Source organism: Elaeis guineensis, chromosome 9, assembly GCF_000442705.2.
Source record: "Elaeis guineensis isolate ETL-2024a chromosome 9, EG11, whole genome shotgun sequence".
In the NCBI taxonomy this organism is placed as follows: Eukaryota; Viridiplantae; Streptophyta; class Magnoliopsida; order Arecales; family Arecaceae; genus Elaeis; species Elaeis guineensis.
In genome coordinates, this window is record NC_026001.2 from 83,380,938 (window position 1) to 83,400,059 (window position 19,122).

General features: G+C 34.6%; 1 protein-coding gene and 1 pseudogene across 1 annotated transcript in view; both read right to left on the minus strand.

Annotated features, from left to right (window-relative positions):
• The window catches only part of LOC105051204 (uncharacterized), a 75,499-nt gene extending 57,885 nt beyond the window's left edge, over positions 1-17,614 (minus strand). Inside the window, 6 exon segments of the mRNA XM_073243477.1 lie at positions 129-193; positions 1,880-1,958; positions 6,455-6,776; positions 8,420-8,751; positions 16,743-17,264; positions 17,597-17,614. Of these exon segments, the coding sequence (XP_073099578.1) occupies positions 129-193; positions 1,880-1,958; positions 6,455-6,776; positions 8,420-8,531 (578 nt within the window). The 5' untranslated portion in view covers positions 8,532-8,751; positions 16,743-17,264; positions 17,597-17,614.
• LOC105051203 (glutaredoxin-C1-like) lies at positions 6,783-8,411 on the minus strand (annotated as a pseudogene).
• Positions 17,615-19,122: the final 1,508 nt, after the last annotated feature.

Here is a 19,122-nt window from a genome sequence, read left to right on the forward strand (position 1 = left end):
CATCAAAATGGCATTGCTGAGATAAGATAATATAGGGTAAGAGCCCATTAAAGCAAGCACAATCAAAAGAAAAAGCCAATGGATTACATAAATTAAATAAGCAAGACAAAGTGATACACGTTACTCACAAGTGGGATCCAGGACACTGGCAGAAGACACAGATATTGTAGCAACTATCTGTTTGAATCGCCACCTAATGCAAAGTATGGTCGAAAAGATGGCAACATCAATTGGTAAATATGACTTGCATATAAGCAAAAACCATAGAAAGAGCTGTAGGAATTTATATAAAATAATATACACAAAAGTCGCACATTCTAGTTTTCAGTAACAGAACAAGTCCTGGGAAAAAAAAGAAGCATTGGAAGATGCTGTGAGGTGATCCACGTCATGTTGGAAATTACTAAAACTATTGAAAATTTGATACAGGAAAATTGTGCTAATACAAAAATCATATTCAAGAATAAATGAAGAAAATTTTTAAACCACATATTAAACAATTAATTATAAATATATACAAGTAAATAAGAAAAGTTAGAAACCAGCTAACAATTCTTTGGCATCTCACACTGAATCTCCTTAGCTTCAATATCTTGCTAATATTGAGCTATTGACTTCCAAACAAGGCAATTGGCTCATAAACTTTCTACACAAGGTTTAGACTTCAATTACTTACAAAACAAGTAATGGAATGACTATGATGAATAATATCTACTGATGAAATAAAGTTGATTGGGAGAAAGGTGTTAAGCTAATGACACCATATATAAAAGAAATGATACTTTAACTAAAACAACTCTAAATTTTGCAGCAAGATGAATATAGCAAAGAAAGAAGCAGGGGCTCAGGATGTGTGGCAAAGCATTGCAAAGTTAATGGCTCACAAGTGCGAGATGGAAACAAATTCTAACATAATACATGATCAAGAATAAGGAAAGGTTGTACCATCTCATAACCCCAGCATGTAAATACTTTGGAGTATTCCTTGTCCCAAATAAAAAGTTAAGCCAACATCTTAAGGTTTTGTTCGATCCAATCATGCTGAAACATGGATTGTTTCATCTGAGATACATGGTTTTCAAACATGAGACTTGACCAAACCAGGCAAATTGCGATTGTAAATTTAGCCATTTGTCCAAAACAAACTGAAATCTAGGCAAGTCGTGAGTGACATATCTGGTTGCGTTTATTATTGGATGACGTAAAAAAGGAAATGGGTAGAATCGGTACAAAGAATGAATTTAAATATACCCAGAGATAGAGAAAGTTTTCTTCATGAAAAATAAATTAACAAAAAAAATAAAATATAGATGCTTAAATCAAAATTTAGACTTCAGAGTATTAACATTAACATAAAGAAAAGCGTCTCTTTGTTACAAATTCTTGTAATATCATCAAATTTGACCATTGACTTTGCATTTTATGAACAAGTCTACAAATATAAGTTTAAAATCATCAGAAATTTTTATCTCTTGTCACAGAAATGCATAACCAACATTGTCAACAGCAAGCCCAAAGCTCGATGAAAAAAGTTGAGGGATAGTGTTAAACTGAAAGCGTATCATATATGGAAACTGAAACTATATGGTAATTCCTTATTCAGTGATAGTCAATGCTAGGGCTTCATTCATAAAATTAACAGGTCCCTAATAGAATGATTGGTTAATGAGGACTGATAAATCATTCTCAAGATAGCTGGGCATTTGCGGCAAAGTTGAAGGCTATGGTTTGTGTTACAGTTTTTAGAGCACTGCTGTTTGTTGCTTCAACCAAAGCTAGTCCTTATGCTGATAAAAGATGCAACTCAAAAATAGAAAATAGCTAGAGAAAACATAGAAAACAATCATTGCAAAGAAGATGAGAGAGAAAGAGAACATACCTCAGAAAAGAAGGCCAAATCATGTCCTATTTTGGCTTCACATGAACTGAATACCCAGTCTTGTGAGTCATCTTTTGTCCTACTCAAAATTAATGAGATAATTTCAATTGGCTTTCAATCTCATCTTAACTATAGAGGTATTCTGATAGATAAAGCATCATAACAGCTTGCAAAGTTGACCACAATTCCACAAATACCTAGTTTCAAATCTTAGTTTTGATGCATGCATAAGTCATCCTTGAATGACTATACCATATATCTGCAACTAGACATTAAACTGATTAACAGAAAAAATGAACACAGTCCATACAAGGCAAATGAAAGTTAAAAAACTTTCTATAAAATACTTAAAATGAAAGTTTTGAATTTTGTAATAATAGATCAAAAGTCTATGTCATTATTTTCCTAAAAATACCATTGAGAAACTTTGAGCAGCTTCACCTAATAAATATGCCCTTATATTATCCTTAGTTTCTTTTTCTCCTCATCTCCTTGTTTTAGTACATATGAGATAAACATAAATGAAAGTCAAACAAAGAACCAAGTGTTAAATTTCCAATACAATATTACTAGTATACCAGCAGTTTAGGACAGAAGATATTTTTATGGCTTTGATCTCAAATGAAGTCAGAAGAAACAGTTCTTCTTATCACCTGAGGAATAGGATAAAACTAGGAGACAAATCATCAGGCGGCAAAAATGTCCGCAACATGCTAGAGAATGTGAAATAGTTTGATTACAATTCAGACCTTCACTATACATAACAGGCAAATATGATATGGAACAAGTTTTGAAAGAAGAGGAGAGATGCGGAAAAAGTAACTTATGGCTTCATTATAACAAAAAAAAAAAATGGAAGGAACCTATCACACGATGATGCAAAATTTCAGCTTATAAGTACAATCCAGTGTTTGTGCAAATACCTCTCACCATTCAACAAAAAGAGTCTACATTTTTGGATGTGGATTAAAACATTCTAGCCACTTAAGGTACATATTAAGCAGATTTGATGATAATAGTGATCAAAGTTAATCAAACTATAGAAAAAAATACGGAAAATCCAAACATGATGGCACTGAACAATCTAAGATCCAAATTTTGTCACTAACTAGTAAAGGATTACTTTGAATACCCACGCACTTTTAGTGCTTTTAGTCATCATCAATGACACACCATGATTAATAATGGAATAAAATAAATGCATATTCTCCTAGTCAATGTTCCACATATTGTTTGTATTTCAAGCCATACTAATGAATTCTTCTGTAAATCAAATAGGCCAAACAAAAGTGATCAACATAAGCTTTAATAGAATATGTTCTTTTTATTGATTTCCTTAAGTGAGATTCATGCGAACAAGAATTGGTTGTACTTTATTGTAATAATGAAAGGTTTGTTATATTAATAATTACATCATAATCATAATATCATTAGGCAAATAATTCTGGCCTCAAATCAACTTGGTCTCAAATCAAGTCAAGAAACCATTCACACAGTTCCAACATTTCTAGCTTGATTGTTTACCATGAGCTGCATTATGTAACAACATGAGAAAGATTTATACAACTGCACTTGTGCACAATGTTTTGTAATCAGCATGGAAACATGATTATGTCTTTAACACATGTTCAACTTTTATGTGATGATAGTTTCTTTCAACTCCACTCAGCACATGTTGTCAAAGAAAAAAACAAGGAACGATTTTTTTTTAAAAAAAAAAGGCTAAGGCTGATGGTAACAACACAACCTATAATTAGAAAAGAGCATTCACAATTGTATCATGAACACTTGTTCAATTTATTATGATTATGGGTTTTCCAGCTTCAAAATACTCAGTGCATGTCGTCAAAAAGAGAGAGAGAGAGAGAGAGAGAGAGAGAGAGAGAGACCAAGTCTCACTGCAACAACACAGACAAGTATGTGTAACACTCGAAAATGAATCTGTCTGTTGAAGCCTTAAGTGTTATTCAGTGTCATTTTAGGTGAGATGCTCTGAGACTAAAACATATGACTTTTATTATGAGATTCAAGTTAGCAATGCTCTTTAGCTAACACAATCATGAATTTGATCCTCATGCAAAAATCTTCTGAAGTATAAATTACATTCAGATTTTTGTAGAAAAATCTTAAAATTACTTTACATCTCAAACATTGCATGCTCAATAAATCCAGATTCAAATTATAGTAAATGTCCATAGCTAAGGATGAGGTTGGACACCACACCAATATGACCCTTACAATAGTAAGGCTTATACATGCTAAACTAGCTATTCCTCAAGCCATTACCAAGCTGGCCAATGCCAAATAACCACCATAGGAAACAGTATCTCAATAAGAAAAACACTGTATTACAAATCCATAAATTTAGGATAATTCTTCTACCTGGATTACTTATTGGGCTAGTTCTAATCATAACAGGGACAAATTGTAGTACTAGCTTTAAAACTGTTTTTTAAGTCTAAATATCAAGCCCTGTGCCAATAGTTTACCAGCAATTGTGCAGTACAGTATGCTTCTATACCAGCATATGGTATGTTACCGGAGTCAACATACACTTGTGCCATGTGTTGGTTGAGGGGGATATGGAGCTCCCACATCAGGTTAGTACAGCATGTCCCATACAACACAGTACAGGTTGGCACTTAAAAGCATTGTTTAGCGCAAAGAAGCAGGAGCCAGAACTGGAACCAGTCCCCGTGCTGACCGGCTGGCGATACAAGCCAGTACAGGTCCGTACCAGACTGTACCAGTGCAAATCGACACAAGAGAGAAGAATGGAGCGGGGGAGGAGGAAAAGAGAAAGAAAGAGAGATAGAGAGAGAGGGAAAGAAAGAAAGAAAAGGAGGGAGGAGAAGCCGCCGGAGGGCCACTGGCCAGCTGTCGTGGCCGTCCAATGGCGTAGTCAACGCCTGCAGGGCCACAAGCGTGAAAGAAGGGCGCACCCATGTTTCACGGGGTTTTTTTTTTTAAAATAGAGATTACATTGAAGCCGGCAACGAGTTTGCCAGCTTCACTTAAAGGTTTTTAAAAAAAAACATTGCCGACTTCACTTAAAGGTTAAAAAAAAAAAAATGTGGTCGGCTGCATGGCGGCCTCCGATGGCCTCTTCACCAACTATACGTCCCTCTGGTACTATCGCTCCCCCTCTCTCTTTCTCTCTCATTTGAACATCTTACCAGGCTATACCCGAGCCGCAGAGGCCTCCGTGGCCTTCCGATGGCCTCATGGGCCTCCGCTGGCCTCCGGCAGCGGCGGCTGCCAATCTTCCCCCCCTCCTCTCTCCCTTCCTCTCTTTCCCTCTCCCCCCATTGGGTATTTCGATTTATCCATCCAAACCGTCCCAGTTTGCCACCGGTACGGCTCAGAACGTCCGAAACCATCCGATTCGGGACGATTCAGTGAACGATGGTTTAGCAGCTTTAGCCCATTGCACGAATCAATACTAGTATGTGTGTCAGTCATTCGACGCACATGGTATTCACCATGCTGTGCTGTGTTGACCACATGCCACACCCCATTTCAAAGCAAATACGATTCGAAACTTCAAATATACTTTCTGTGATGTTGAATAAAAATTAATCAGATAAATGGCATTTTCTGCACAAAGCAAATTTGGACAAGCCTAGCTACATGTGCATATCTGGGTAGGTGAAATGATAACCTTGTTGATATGAACCACACACCAAATATAGGTGGGGCCCATCTAATGTGGTTGATGGCACGTCTAAGGAGATTTTGCATATCAAGGTTCATCTAAGCACTACCAATTTCAACTACATCTACCTGTCAGACTTTTTGAAAATTAAATTTATTTTATTTAATTCATATTATCTCATATTACAAAATAAAAATAAAAATAAGGAAGCAAGGACAAGGCTAGATTCTTTTTAAATTTTCACATTCCCAACATTCTTAATATTTATTCATTCATTTCAATTGTTAGTGTCTTCAAATTGTAAAATTAAATTTGACTTCGCCAAGGTTCTATTGTTGCAATTAAAAAAATAAATATTTGGGCTTTGAACTATTAGAAATTTGTATTCCAATATTATTTAAAAACTTTGAAATGTTCAAATACTATTCTTTTAACATTATTTATAAATGTTGGATCTTTCTTAATAAGGAAAAAAATGAGCAGAGTATTAAAAATGTTTTCTTTGACGTTGATCATCTATGGCCCTGTTCCTGATTTTTGACCATTTGCAGAATTCCTCTCCAGATTTTAAAGCATGGTATTTGTTTATCTGGCTTTGTCAATGCTTAAGTAGACCCGATCAATCTTTCTGCCTTGACTAATAATTTGTGCTTAAATGGCATTGTCCAAGTTTGATTTATAATTCTAACATCTGTGGAGCTTTTCTTCCATGCACTTTTCAGACATGTCAATTCATAAACAGTTGGCTGAATTACAGAAATCTTTTCAAAAAATATTCGTTATTTCCATAATAAAATTATGATTAGATGCTTGGTCTCATAGTCCAACCAGAATAAAGCAGAAAAAAGAGATCAACTATCAGTTGGAAAACAAGAATAGATTCAACACTAAAAGTGGAATCAATTTGAAATAAGAAATACCTTAGAAACTCAGGACACACTGAAGATTGCTCAAAAAAACTGTTCCCAGAACTAAAGGGATAGGAAGAAACAACATTTGCTGTAGAAATTCTCTCACTATCTAACAGTCTAATTCTGGCATCAAGATCAAGATCTGCTGCAATCTTAGCTCTTTTACAAGCACCATGTCCACTCCAGCTATCTGAATGAACCACTACAGGTGATTCTCCTCGGGAAGGTGGCTCTATCAATTTTGATGTTCCCAATTCTTCCCCAAACAAACAGTCCATTCCAGTTTCTTCACCATAATCAACAATCTCTTTCTGGGATATCCATGAAGAATCTGAGGAACAAAAATGTTGAGGATCGACATATGTCAGCAGAATACAAAGAGATGCACATAAAAGAATTACAGATATTTTCATAAAATAGGTGGCATAATCTCAACATCAATATATTCAAGGACATTAACAGTATAATGGTGCCTCTTAGTGAATTCAAAATAGTGATAATAAGGCTTAATTCCATAAAAACCCTGAACCTTATGTCCTAATTTTAACTTAAACCCTTAACTTCAATTTCTCACGATTGGACTCCCAACCTATTAACCAATTAACAATTTGACCCCTATATAACTAAGGTGCTAAATACATAACAGAAAATGTCACACACCTCACATGTGCCTTTTAAGTTTACCACTTACATGGCACAATCTGAAACAAGAGCAGCTAATACCCTCCTCATGCCCTTTATCAAAACCAGATAAAACCGCCAAACTCAACACCAAACACCAAAACCCTCTTCATTCCCTTGATCAAAAGATAAACATTATAATCAAATTTAAAGAAAATTACAGAAGGCAGCCTAATTTCCACACACAGTGGTCATTCCTGCAACCAAAATGAAGGAACAAGAAAAAATAAAATGAAACCCTCATCTCTCTCTAAAACCTCTTACACCTCTCTTTAGTTCTGTGTCTATTATAATATGACATGTAATAGTATTGGTTGTAGGCTGTGAAAATGAGGATCGACGTAGTGGAATTGTTCACTGATCATCTTCTTAGAGCCAGATAGCATCAACCTCTTTGAGGAGGGGGACAAGGGTGCCATTGATGTGGGAGGCCATGACCCAGTCTATGACCCCCACAAGCTTGCCACCAATGACGATCACGGGGATGGCCTGGGGCCTGCTGTCGAAGAGGTGAGTGAGGGTTCTCTCCATCTCCTTGCCGCAGGATCCTTGTCGAGCTCATACATAGCAGGGCTCACCCCCATGCCGCAGAAAAGCCACTTCACAGCATGACACATGCAGCACATACTCACGCTAAAGATCACCACCACACTCTCCGCCATCAAATGCTCCACCAGCCCCAGTGATCTGCTTGTTCACCCATCGTCGGATACGCCGCCCCGCATGACTGTGCTGCCTGGTACTGCATTCTTTTTATTTTTTTACCTGGAGTAGTCACTGCTAACTAACAAGAAAGAGAGGAGATAGCATATGTACAGAGAGTTTGGAACTTGGAAGAGAAGACGAGTGGAGAGGAGCTGAGAAAGTGAGTAAGGGGAGGAGACGGGGTACAGGATTTATACAGGGAAAGGAGGAGAAAAGGGAGAGTGGTAGAATGGGAACCCTAGGAGGGACCTTGAGACAGGATCATCACAGTGACATAGGGGTATACATGTTCCATTATGTATTTGGCACCTCAGTGGCATAGGGGTCAAACCGTTAACGGATTAAAAGCTCAAGAGTCCAATTCTGAGAAATTGAGGTTCAAGTTTCAAGTTAAATCATGACACAAAGTTTAGGGTTTCTTATGAAATTAAGCCTAATAATAACATCAGACATTTTGCTAAGTAAACATGATAATAGTCGAGTAGAGGGTATATCTCAGTAATGCATACTACAGAAATTTCTGGTACCATACGTAGCCTAGTTCAAAGAGGATTAGATGACATAAAATGCACAAGAAGCATGTCATACCCGGACGCCTAGCCTTTTTTACCCTTTGCTTCAAAAATGCCCTGTAAGACCGTGCATCCAATCTATCTTTATTTTTATTCTCTGATGAATCTGAATTCTTGTTGGAGTTCATTGGACCAAAAGAACCCAAAGCCTTATGTTTCTCTCAGATTTTCTCAGAATTTGGTGGATTTCTCTTTTTCACTCTACCAGACTCTCCATTGTTTAAGGAGAGGGCTTAAACTTATCAGAACCCTGAACTTCCTTTGATTTCTCTACTAGCCGTCTTACTGAGATGCTAGTGCCTTCAGGCTTCTGGATCAATAACAAGTAAAGGCAGCCATTGGTCCCCACTGGTAAACAACCATAAACAATAATGTCAATCCATTAACATGGTCACTAAACTAACATGATAATAACAGAAAGGAGGAATTATATAAACACCAAAATAAAAATCAAAAAGGGCATCACAGTAAATGAGGCTCTCGCCACTGCAGGGTCTAGGAAGGGTTTGGATGTATGCAACCCTACCTCCACGTGCAGAGAGGCTGTTTCTATGTTTCGAACACGTGGCAATAAAAATATCTAAGCAAAACCATAAAACAATAAACATATGATTATAACCATACTATCAAGTCCTATCCCAACTATATCAGGTTATAAAAAAAAAAAATATTGAGAAAGTTTAATACTTGATTTTTTTTTGCAGAACGAGGACAAGTAGAAGACTGGCTGATATCAGAGTGAGGGCAGTATCTAACTCAGGTTATTTGCATCCTAAACCATAAACACAAGAACAGACCCTAAAAGATAAATGGAAAAAGTACCAAAAATGCAAAAATATCTTGATAATTTTAGGAATATAATCACCAAAACTATCATAACTAGAACCCAGGTTCGCTATAGTCCAAAATAAACCAACTCATATTTAGAACAAACATTTGTGGAAGTGTTGAAGAGTAAATGAAAAATGCCTATGTACCAACTACAAAACCTATCTAGTAATATGGTCATTCTCCACAAATTGCATCTAGCATGAAGAGACCAATATTCTGTCAACTAAAGCCTAAACCAGATCATCACCATCAGAAAAGTTACTATCTGCATTAGAAATTTCAGTAGTACTACTATGGACTGATAAAAAAAATACATCCCACACACATAAGCAAGAAAGTCACATCCCACTTCTATCTTCTAGTCAACTATCAACTCAATTCATCAATCATTTCATTCAAAACAAGTTTGAGCTGCATTACAAAAAAAACAAAAAACAAAAATGCAGGATTCCAATATCAAGGACTACAAGAGTCTCCCAACTCTCCCTTTAGGACTTCAAGAGTTCACAACAGAGAAGAAGTGGACTGAAAATACATATTAATAGGGGAAGGACTGTATTAAATGGCACTACAATGTGAAAGCAAATACAAAATCTCATGTCAAGGGATTCCGTATAGGACTGCTTGAGATGAATCTGCAGCATACGAAATGATTTCTTAAAAAGCAGGGTTACCAAGACACTTGGCACAGGTGCCAACTATCCTCAAGTGTTGGATACAGCAGCCTCCTGCAATGTAGGCACAGAGACAGCAAAAATAGATAAATAATATATATATATATATATATATATATATATATATATATATATATATATATATATATATGTTATGTAGATACACTACATAGATATATTTCTTACTTATGCACACATGCGCATATACATTTGTACATTATGATGTTTATTCAGAAAAAAGAATCTTAGAATTATATATGCTATCAAAAAGTTAACTTAATGGAATAGCCATGAGTTTGCAAGTTGTTCGATTTATTTGCTAGGTTAGTTACTTAAAATGTGTTGAGATACCTAAATGATAACTAGCCATTACATATTTGTATTTAAACAAAATGAAATTCCACTTGAAGTTTTTATATAATTATGATAACGTTGTATTAAAGTATAATGACATTTCGTTTAAAATATCCATATAAACTTGATAACCTTATACAACAAGACATAAGGATATTTCGATTTATGTGTTCATAAAACCTTGAAGACACTCTGCTTAAAGTGTCCAGCACTTAAAACTAAGAGTCTGTTGCATGATAATTCTTGGAGTACTAAGTGTCCCATACTCTTTGTTGATATCAGTAGAACACATCAAAATGGAGTGTCCATCCATGTCATGCCATGCCATGTCCAAATGCCCAAAAGTGCTGACACTTCTATACAACTTAAATAATAAAGTGTCCAAGTAGCATAGCTTTAGAGGAAAAGAAATAAATCTCTCAAACTATAGAGAAAGAAATGTGGAACCATCCCAAACCGCCTAGACCGGGATGATTCTGGCATTCGAAATGAGACCCCGATGGAGGAGGTGAGGGAGAAGGAAAGAGAGGAAGAGAGACAGACAGACAGAGAGAGGGGACGAGGGAGAGGGAGATGTTGAGGGAGGGCCGTAGGAGGCCGCCGAAAGGCCATGCAGGTTGTCGAATGGCACAGATAGCTGGAGGAAGGTCTCCACCCTCCAGGCCATGGAAACAAGGGTCCATTGGGCCCCTTTTTATTTTGCAATTTTTAAGTGAAGCTGACCCGATGGACCCCGTTTTGATCACCCGAAGGGTGGAGACCCTCCTCTAGCCCTCTAGCGGCCTCCTGCAACCCTCTCACCCTCTCCCTCTCTCTCTCTCCCCCCCTTTCCTCTCTTCATTCATCCTCTCCCCACCCTCACTGTTGTGTTGATGCAAGCCCAGCACGAAATGACACAGGGACATACCAAACCATACTGCTGGCCAACCGGGTCTACCCCTAGTACCATCACAACGAACCTTGCTAATAGAGAATTTCATATTAGAACATATGTTCTTAAATGATGTTGGATCTTTTAGCATTTGGATTAGTCTTGTAAATGGGCTTGGGTCATGGTGGCTAGGCTATGGATGTTACTTTTTAATGCTTTGTGGGTTTAGGTTTGTACTATTTGTTATAAAAGAAGCACAACCATGTCCATCAAATGTAGTTTATTTAAAAAGCTTCTTTTAAATGATATTATTTGCACTCACTCAAATTAATCAAACTTATACATGCCTTTGTTGCTAAATAAGAGAGATGTAACAAATCAATAAATCAAATTCAGATAAATCATAAATGTCTATCATATAGTTATGTAACTTGATTTGTTTATCTAAAGGACCCAAAATGATGGATTTCTTGGGCAACCAAAACAGCACATAAATGGATTAAATAAGCCTAGAAGACCAAAAAGTCACTTTGTGTTCTTGATTGATATGAAGGCTTAGGAGAAATATAGTTTAAAAGTACCAAGGTTGTCAATACCGGGGCTATGGCAGGGTATCCTACCTTGGATTGTTGTAATAGGACAACTCAGGAAATGGATCAAAATGGGGCAAGACATCAACCATCCCTGAGAGTCGGTACACGACATCCCATTCCATGCAGAAATGGGGATGACCCTATCACATGGTGTTCAAAACCTTGTTTAAAACTAATGTCCATTTCTACCATCTCTAAAGAAAAGGGATTTACCCTATTACTGCTATTCCAAAAGGATATTTTGAGCTTCGGCCATTCTTTAAAAATGATCTCAAGCTCCTTCCTTCTCAATAAAGTCCTTAATATGATCTTTGTGAAATGCAATTACAAGATTCTTCTAGTTTCTTATATCATGGGAAGGTTGGGAGGCAATTTCATCTAAACCATGCACTTGATCAAACCATGGTGACAATATTATTAACACGGTTTTACGTTCCGACGGGATGGGAGGCATCCTGGCCATCCTATCCCATTCTTATGAGAAAATGGGACTGGAACGGGATCGGGACCCCGAAACCCATCCATATAAAGAAAAAAGAAAAAAAGATGAAAAAAAAGGAAAAGTGAAAGGAAAGAAGAAGGAAAACAAAAGAAATAAGAGAAGGGAGGATAAAAAGAAAGGAAGGAAGAGACGACAAAAAGAAAAAAAGGAAAGAAAGGAAGATAGAAGAAAAAAAATAATAGAAGGAAAGTAAAAACAAAGAAAGGAAAAAAAAAAGGAAGAGATATGGAGAATATCTACTGAGATGCATGACCAGGACAGTTATCGAGATAGAACGAAATAATGGAGCATCCCATTCCATGGAGATACCGGGACACCTCCATCCCACGGGATTTAAAACCTTAATTATTAAGGTGCTTTTGACATCTGGAAAGCTTCATAAATCGGATAATTTTTTCCTCCATTATATCATTTTCTTGGCCTTTTGAGTTCACTTTCAACTACCCCTAAGAATTTTTCAAACTAAATTTTGTCCATTTTTCTATCATTTTTAAAAAGTGCAACCCTAAGGACTGAACAATCGAAGAAGAATATTTCAAATGACCTTATGAAATTAGAATAGTTTGAAGCTACTGAATTTACTTCTTGGCAAGGGAAGAATTGTGGCATGATAATTCTCTTTCCAAATACTCATTTGATTTAGATTTCTCTCACATAATATTTTGCAACTTAATTATGCAAAGGATTTTTAGGAGGATTTTGAAGAGCACTATAGAACTGATCAGAAATTTTCAAAGACCTATCCTATTTCTAAAAAAGTATTTTTGTTTAAGCCAACAAGCTTATGATTTATCCTTCCACAAGTTAAAGACTACTTGAAGCTTAGGGTCCGTTTGGTTAGGATTAATTTTGTATGGGAAAATGAATCCCATATCAAATTACCATGTTTGGCACGAAAAATAGGAGAATGATGGTAAAAATAATTGATGGATCCCATGTTTATTTTTTGAAAAGAGAAGATAAAACAAAAACCATGAGGGAGTTGGTATTTGATAAATTTTCGAGTTGTGGTAATCTATACTTAACAAAAATACCCCCAATAAAGCTGCATATGTAATCATTGAATTTGTTTTGATATCTTCCCAAAATCATTCAACAAAGAGCTTTTGCAAAAAAAAATTAAGATGCAAATGACATTATAAAAAGGGCTATATGATTATCTTCATTATATAAAAGCTGATTGGAGATAACAATACCATCTTGATATTAAAAAATTATTTTACGTTGATGGCATAATTGTAAATTTCACCATATCATATTCCTATATAGGATTACCTCCAACCAAACATAATAATCTTTTTCCAATGTCATTTTCTAAAGTAATTTTTCCATCAACCAAACATAGCAAAAATTATTTTCCTTCACAATCATTTTTTTCAAATAAATGATTCCCAGATATCATCAGATTACCTTATAATCTAACATACCCCAACCAAATGGACCCTTACAGAAAAATTTAAGGAAGAAAGCATGACCATAGCTGAAGAATTTAGATTGGCATCATAATCAAAGTGATGTGATCTTCTTGAATTGGTCTGCATGGGATAAAACATGAGGTCTCATTGAACCAGTTAGGTTTAAATTGGAGAAAATGTTAAACACTGCATCAAATCTGATTCTTACCAAGAGAAATCATCAAAAGAAACATGATGGGCAGAAATCTGAAAAGAGAACATGCCATTGCAATGATAAAAAAAAAAAGCATGTTCAAACCACAAATTAAAGACTGGAGAAACAAAATCCATAAACTGAGGTAATAAAGCTCAAGACCACACAACAAAGCAAAAGAAGCAAAATTCATCTAAAAGAAGAAAGAGAATAAAATGAAGACCATTTTTGCATTAATCAAATCTCCAATAACACAAATTGATGGAATTGATGCAAGAGCTAGTTATCATCATTGTTCCAAAAGTTACTCATTCTCCACCTATTAACCGGTGAATAGAAGCATCCACATGGGCAATGGAAAACTAGAGAATTCTGGTGGGGAAACTATAATTCTAACCTCTTTATTGGAAAAGCTATTACACTGAAGAAAGGTTTCAATGTCAGCTATGTCCATGCATGCCAGGCTGGTACAAGCACCTATTAAATCCATTTTAAGCTCTCTTTTTTTTTTTTTTTTTTTTTTTTTTGCTTCAATAAGTAGCAGCATGTGTAGGTACAGGCACCAGCATTGATACACAAATCCTTGCATTAAAAGATTCAACGTATTTTAGAAATTTAGAAGATTTTTTAGCAGTTGGATTGAAAAGATAAGTAAGAGAAGCTTTTGATCAACCAAAGAATGGTCAATGGATTAAGAGGCATGGAAAATTAATTCAAGATCATTTCAGCATCTTGAAAGCTATGATAGATTGATTGATCGATTGATTGGTTGATTGATTGACCGAGTGATTGATTAATTGAAATTATGGATTATAGTCACAAATTGATCTGTCAAAAATATGATAACTAATTGAAAACCTTGGCCTATTTATCATGATTTTATTTCATTAACAGCTCCATGAAGGTTTCGCATTAGCATTTAGTAGTGGCAGGCAAATGTTTATACTTTACATCATAAGGTTATTTTGCCAGTCATTTGATCATAGGTGTTCTGATCAATTGACTGAATGATCTGGAAACAACACATGGCATCCTTAAAGTTTGATAAGCTACTTTAACATGCAGTTCATGCAGCAACATATGCATCCAAATATGCCAGAGTGGCTCAATGAGCATGCGGCATCCAGGCTGTACCACATAGCAACCTTCCAAGCACCTAAATAGGCCCAACTGGTTTGAATATGAATGCCAACGAAATATGGATTGTAAGTTTGTGACAAGATGAATGACTCCAAAAGTAGAAGACTGATTTTTGAGTTTCCTTTTTGGAAAATTAGTAGCTTAATATATGTCTTATTTATTGACAAGGTGACGCTGGACAGAACAAGCTCTGATACCAAATTGACAAAGGACAGAAGAAGAAGAAGAAGAAGAAGAAGAAGAAGTAGAAGAAGAGGGAAAAAAAAAGAGGAGAAGAAGGTAGAGGGAGAAGGCAATTCAATATTTTGTATTCTCAAATCTCAAAAATGCAAACTATGTTCTCAATTAACATAACAATGGATTTATATAGACAACTAGAAACCCTAATAAAAAGTCCGCATAAAAATAAATTACTATAGTCCTTATAAAATTCTAATTCTAGAGTCCACAAAGTTCTAGTCCTAGAGTCCACATAAAGATAAAATTCCCTATTTCTCAAATAAAATAAAATTCTAATTTCTATGTTTGCATCCAACAGAAGCACGCCTACATTTTCTATTAGACAGTCCTCCATCAAATGGTACTGTAAGCTTGCTCATAATTCATGTGTCCTTGTTGCTTCTTTTTCAATTGTTCATCATTCAATGATTCCAAAATTTATTTGTTATATCAGAGTACCTGAAATTTGAGCATCTGCTCCCAAATAAGTACGAAAATATCTACTTAATTTTTTTTTCTTATTTTCTCAAATATTACTTATTTATTTCCCTTTTTAACTTTTTAAATTTTATGAACTGCTTTTATTACTAAATATTTCTAAAATAACACCCACATATACACCTACATACTGCATATGCACTATGCAGTACCCTGACCAGCCACATAGCACAACCACTTTTTAAAGCATTGAGAAAAACCATATGAGGAAAATTACTTATCAAGAAAAATGAACCATGAAAGTTAAATTTGGAAATAATAAGTGAAGATATAAGTATTAACAAAATTATCGAATGAGTGCTATGGATGGTAACAACCATGATGACTAGAGTTAACAGCCAAGATTAGTTATTTATGTAAGAAACTACAAGCTACTCCCCACTAAAGGAACAGCTAGACTCAACGTATTAGCAGCAAAGATTCAAGGCTCTTTCAATACAGCGAAGAAAACCCAAAGTACAAAGTATTAGTCAGTTCAATCCCAGTAAATAACTCAATCATTGTACAATCAGGTCTCCCAAAGTTGCTGTGGAAATATGAACGTAGCCCTTTCTCCATTTAACCTTAGTCCAAGCCCAAGAAAATCCCGGGAAAAGATTTGCAAAACTTCAACCACAACCCATAAGGGATTCAAAAAATTTAAATGTCTAAGAAAAAACTAACCCCTAACAATTATGTATTAATGCATGTAAACACAAGCACAAGCAAGGTAACAATATCAACACTTGGTCACCTGCTAAAAAATAACATTTCTGAACAATAATCCATGATTATGGCAGGAACAAGCATAGAAAAATTCAAACTGTCTGGATTCTTCAAATGATAAGAGAAGAATTAAAAAAAAAAAAAGAAATCGTCTCAATATGATGATAACAACAACAACACTGAATTTTATAAGTCAAAACTAACTGGAAACGAAGGATTTAGATATTGAGGTATGGACATGTACTAGTCCCTGGCCAGTTGATATGCACCTCGATACAGGGGATGTACAGGTCGATACGCCTCCATACAATTGAGCAAAAGAAATGAAAGAAAAAAGGGTGTACCAAACAGTATATCAAAATAGCGCTATACGAAACAACATGCTTGAACATGGCACGATACAGGGCAATACTAGCTGTTACGGTATGTGTCCGCCATGGCCGGCACGGAAATCCTTGTTTGGAACATTTTTGTGCTTCCAGCACTAATTGTGTATAAAATTACAAAAAGGCAAATACTTTGTTATGGTCAAGGGACTCCGGGGCTCATTCAGACAGAAGGCTCATTCCAGCAAGCGATATTATCCAGACGGTAGCTTATACGCTTGCGGTTCTTAGGCATACACATGTGGTTGCCGTAGCTCATATGCTTTAGCTGATACGCTTGCAGTTGCCGAGCCTCAAAACTATGTCCCCTGAGCTTTAGCCCAAAAGGCATCTGGAGAGAGAATCTCCTATCTCATATAATGCAAAAGTACATCCTGATTCACAACCGATGTGGGACTAAACCCCCCACAACATACTTCATTCAGTATTATCCACCAACAAATACCAACGCTCCCCGTAACAACCCCAACCGAGAAATCCCTAAAAAAAAATGGAATAAGATAACAAAATAAAGCAAAAAAAAAAAAACCCATAAAGCAACGAACTCAGAAGCCAGAAGATTTGCCTATTTCCCAGTTGCATTTGTTTTCCTTTCACAAATAATGGACATCGGACATTGATGCATGTTTGAGTTTCAGATAAACCCTAGAACGGAGGAACTCGAAAGAGCACGATGGAAGAGATTTTAGCGTAAATATCACAACAAGCGCTAACAAATAGCCCATTAAAACGTAAAAAATAAGAAAAAATCGAAGAAAAGAGCGGGAAAACAAGTAGAAAAAGAAATAAAAAGATAAAGTTAGGGCTCTTACGACTGAAAGAAGACTTGTTGGAGTGCGGGACGATGCACTTCCTAAAATAATGGAGAAAAATAGAGAGAAAAATAGGACCCGAGGGGGAGAAAGCACGGGAACTCGAGGGGGCAGAACTGATGGAGCCCACCTAATTCGCCAATTGGAACTTGCCAACGCCACAGTGGAACCGAGTGGAATTGGAGAATCCAGGGGCACCTGGGCTCGTACGGTTGGGGTATGTCTGATTAATAAGATATTATAAAAATTATTTATCTAAAAAAATAATTATAAGCAAAAAATTATTTGTTAAAAATTTAAAAAAATCAAAAAATTATGGATAAATCTCATATTAGTACCCTCAATTTAGTCTAGATTCCACGTCTTGTTTTAATTGTAGCAATCAAATCCCTTAGGATGCATTTGTTACACTTTTTGATTTTTATTTTTAATTTTTAAAAATATTTTTATTTTTTTATTTTTATTATTAGTAAAAATAAAAAATAAAAAATAAAAAATATGTTTGTTACTATGTTGCTATAAAGCAAAAAATAATATTTGGGACAACAAATGAAGAGTTCAATGAAGAGAAAGATTCGGAAAGGAAGAGAAAAGGAGGTAGGAGGTGAAGAACTCGACGAGAAGAAAATTCAAGCTCTTTATTTTTGATTTGGCATTTTAGACATGCGGAAGTCAAAAAAGTAAAAAAGTAAGTTTGAAAAGTAAAAAATTTTATTTTACATATAAAATAATTATTTTGATTTTTGCTTTTTACTTTTCATTGTGTTATCAAATATTATTTTTAATTTTTATTTTTTAAAAATTAAAAAATAAAAAAATAATTTTTAATGACTAACCAAACGCATCCTTTGGTTCTCTTTTAGACCCCTCTTTTTAAGGAAAAAAAATTTATCTAAAAATCTATATTTTTTTGAATAAATATTTTTCAATAATTTTTTGATAGAAAAATAGTTTATCTATATTTTTTATGTATTAGAAAATAACTTGAGAATTTATTACTTTTTTTTTTGCATTACTAGTTTTCTGAATAAGTTACTAAGATCTATTTATATTTTTCATAATATCATTTATTATATAAATATTATTATATATAGCAGTATAATATGATTTTATTATTATATATATATTATATATAATATATATATATTATATTATTATAATATACTATATTATATTATATTGAAATCTTATATTGATATCATATAATAGATTATATTATATTGTTATATATAATAATATAGCATAATACATTATATTATATTTGTTTATATTATTATATGTAAAATATATTATATTATTATAGTATAATATAAATATTATTATATGTAATAACATAATATAATATAATACATTGTTATATTATTATATTATAATATATTAGATTACATTATTATATATTAATCTATTATTATTATTATATAATATATTCAGTTATATTTTATTATATTATAATATTATATATAATTATAATATATTATTATGTTATTATTATAGTGTTATTTGAGTATTGCTATATATAATAACAT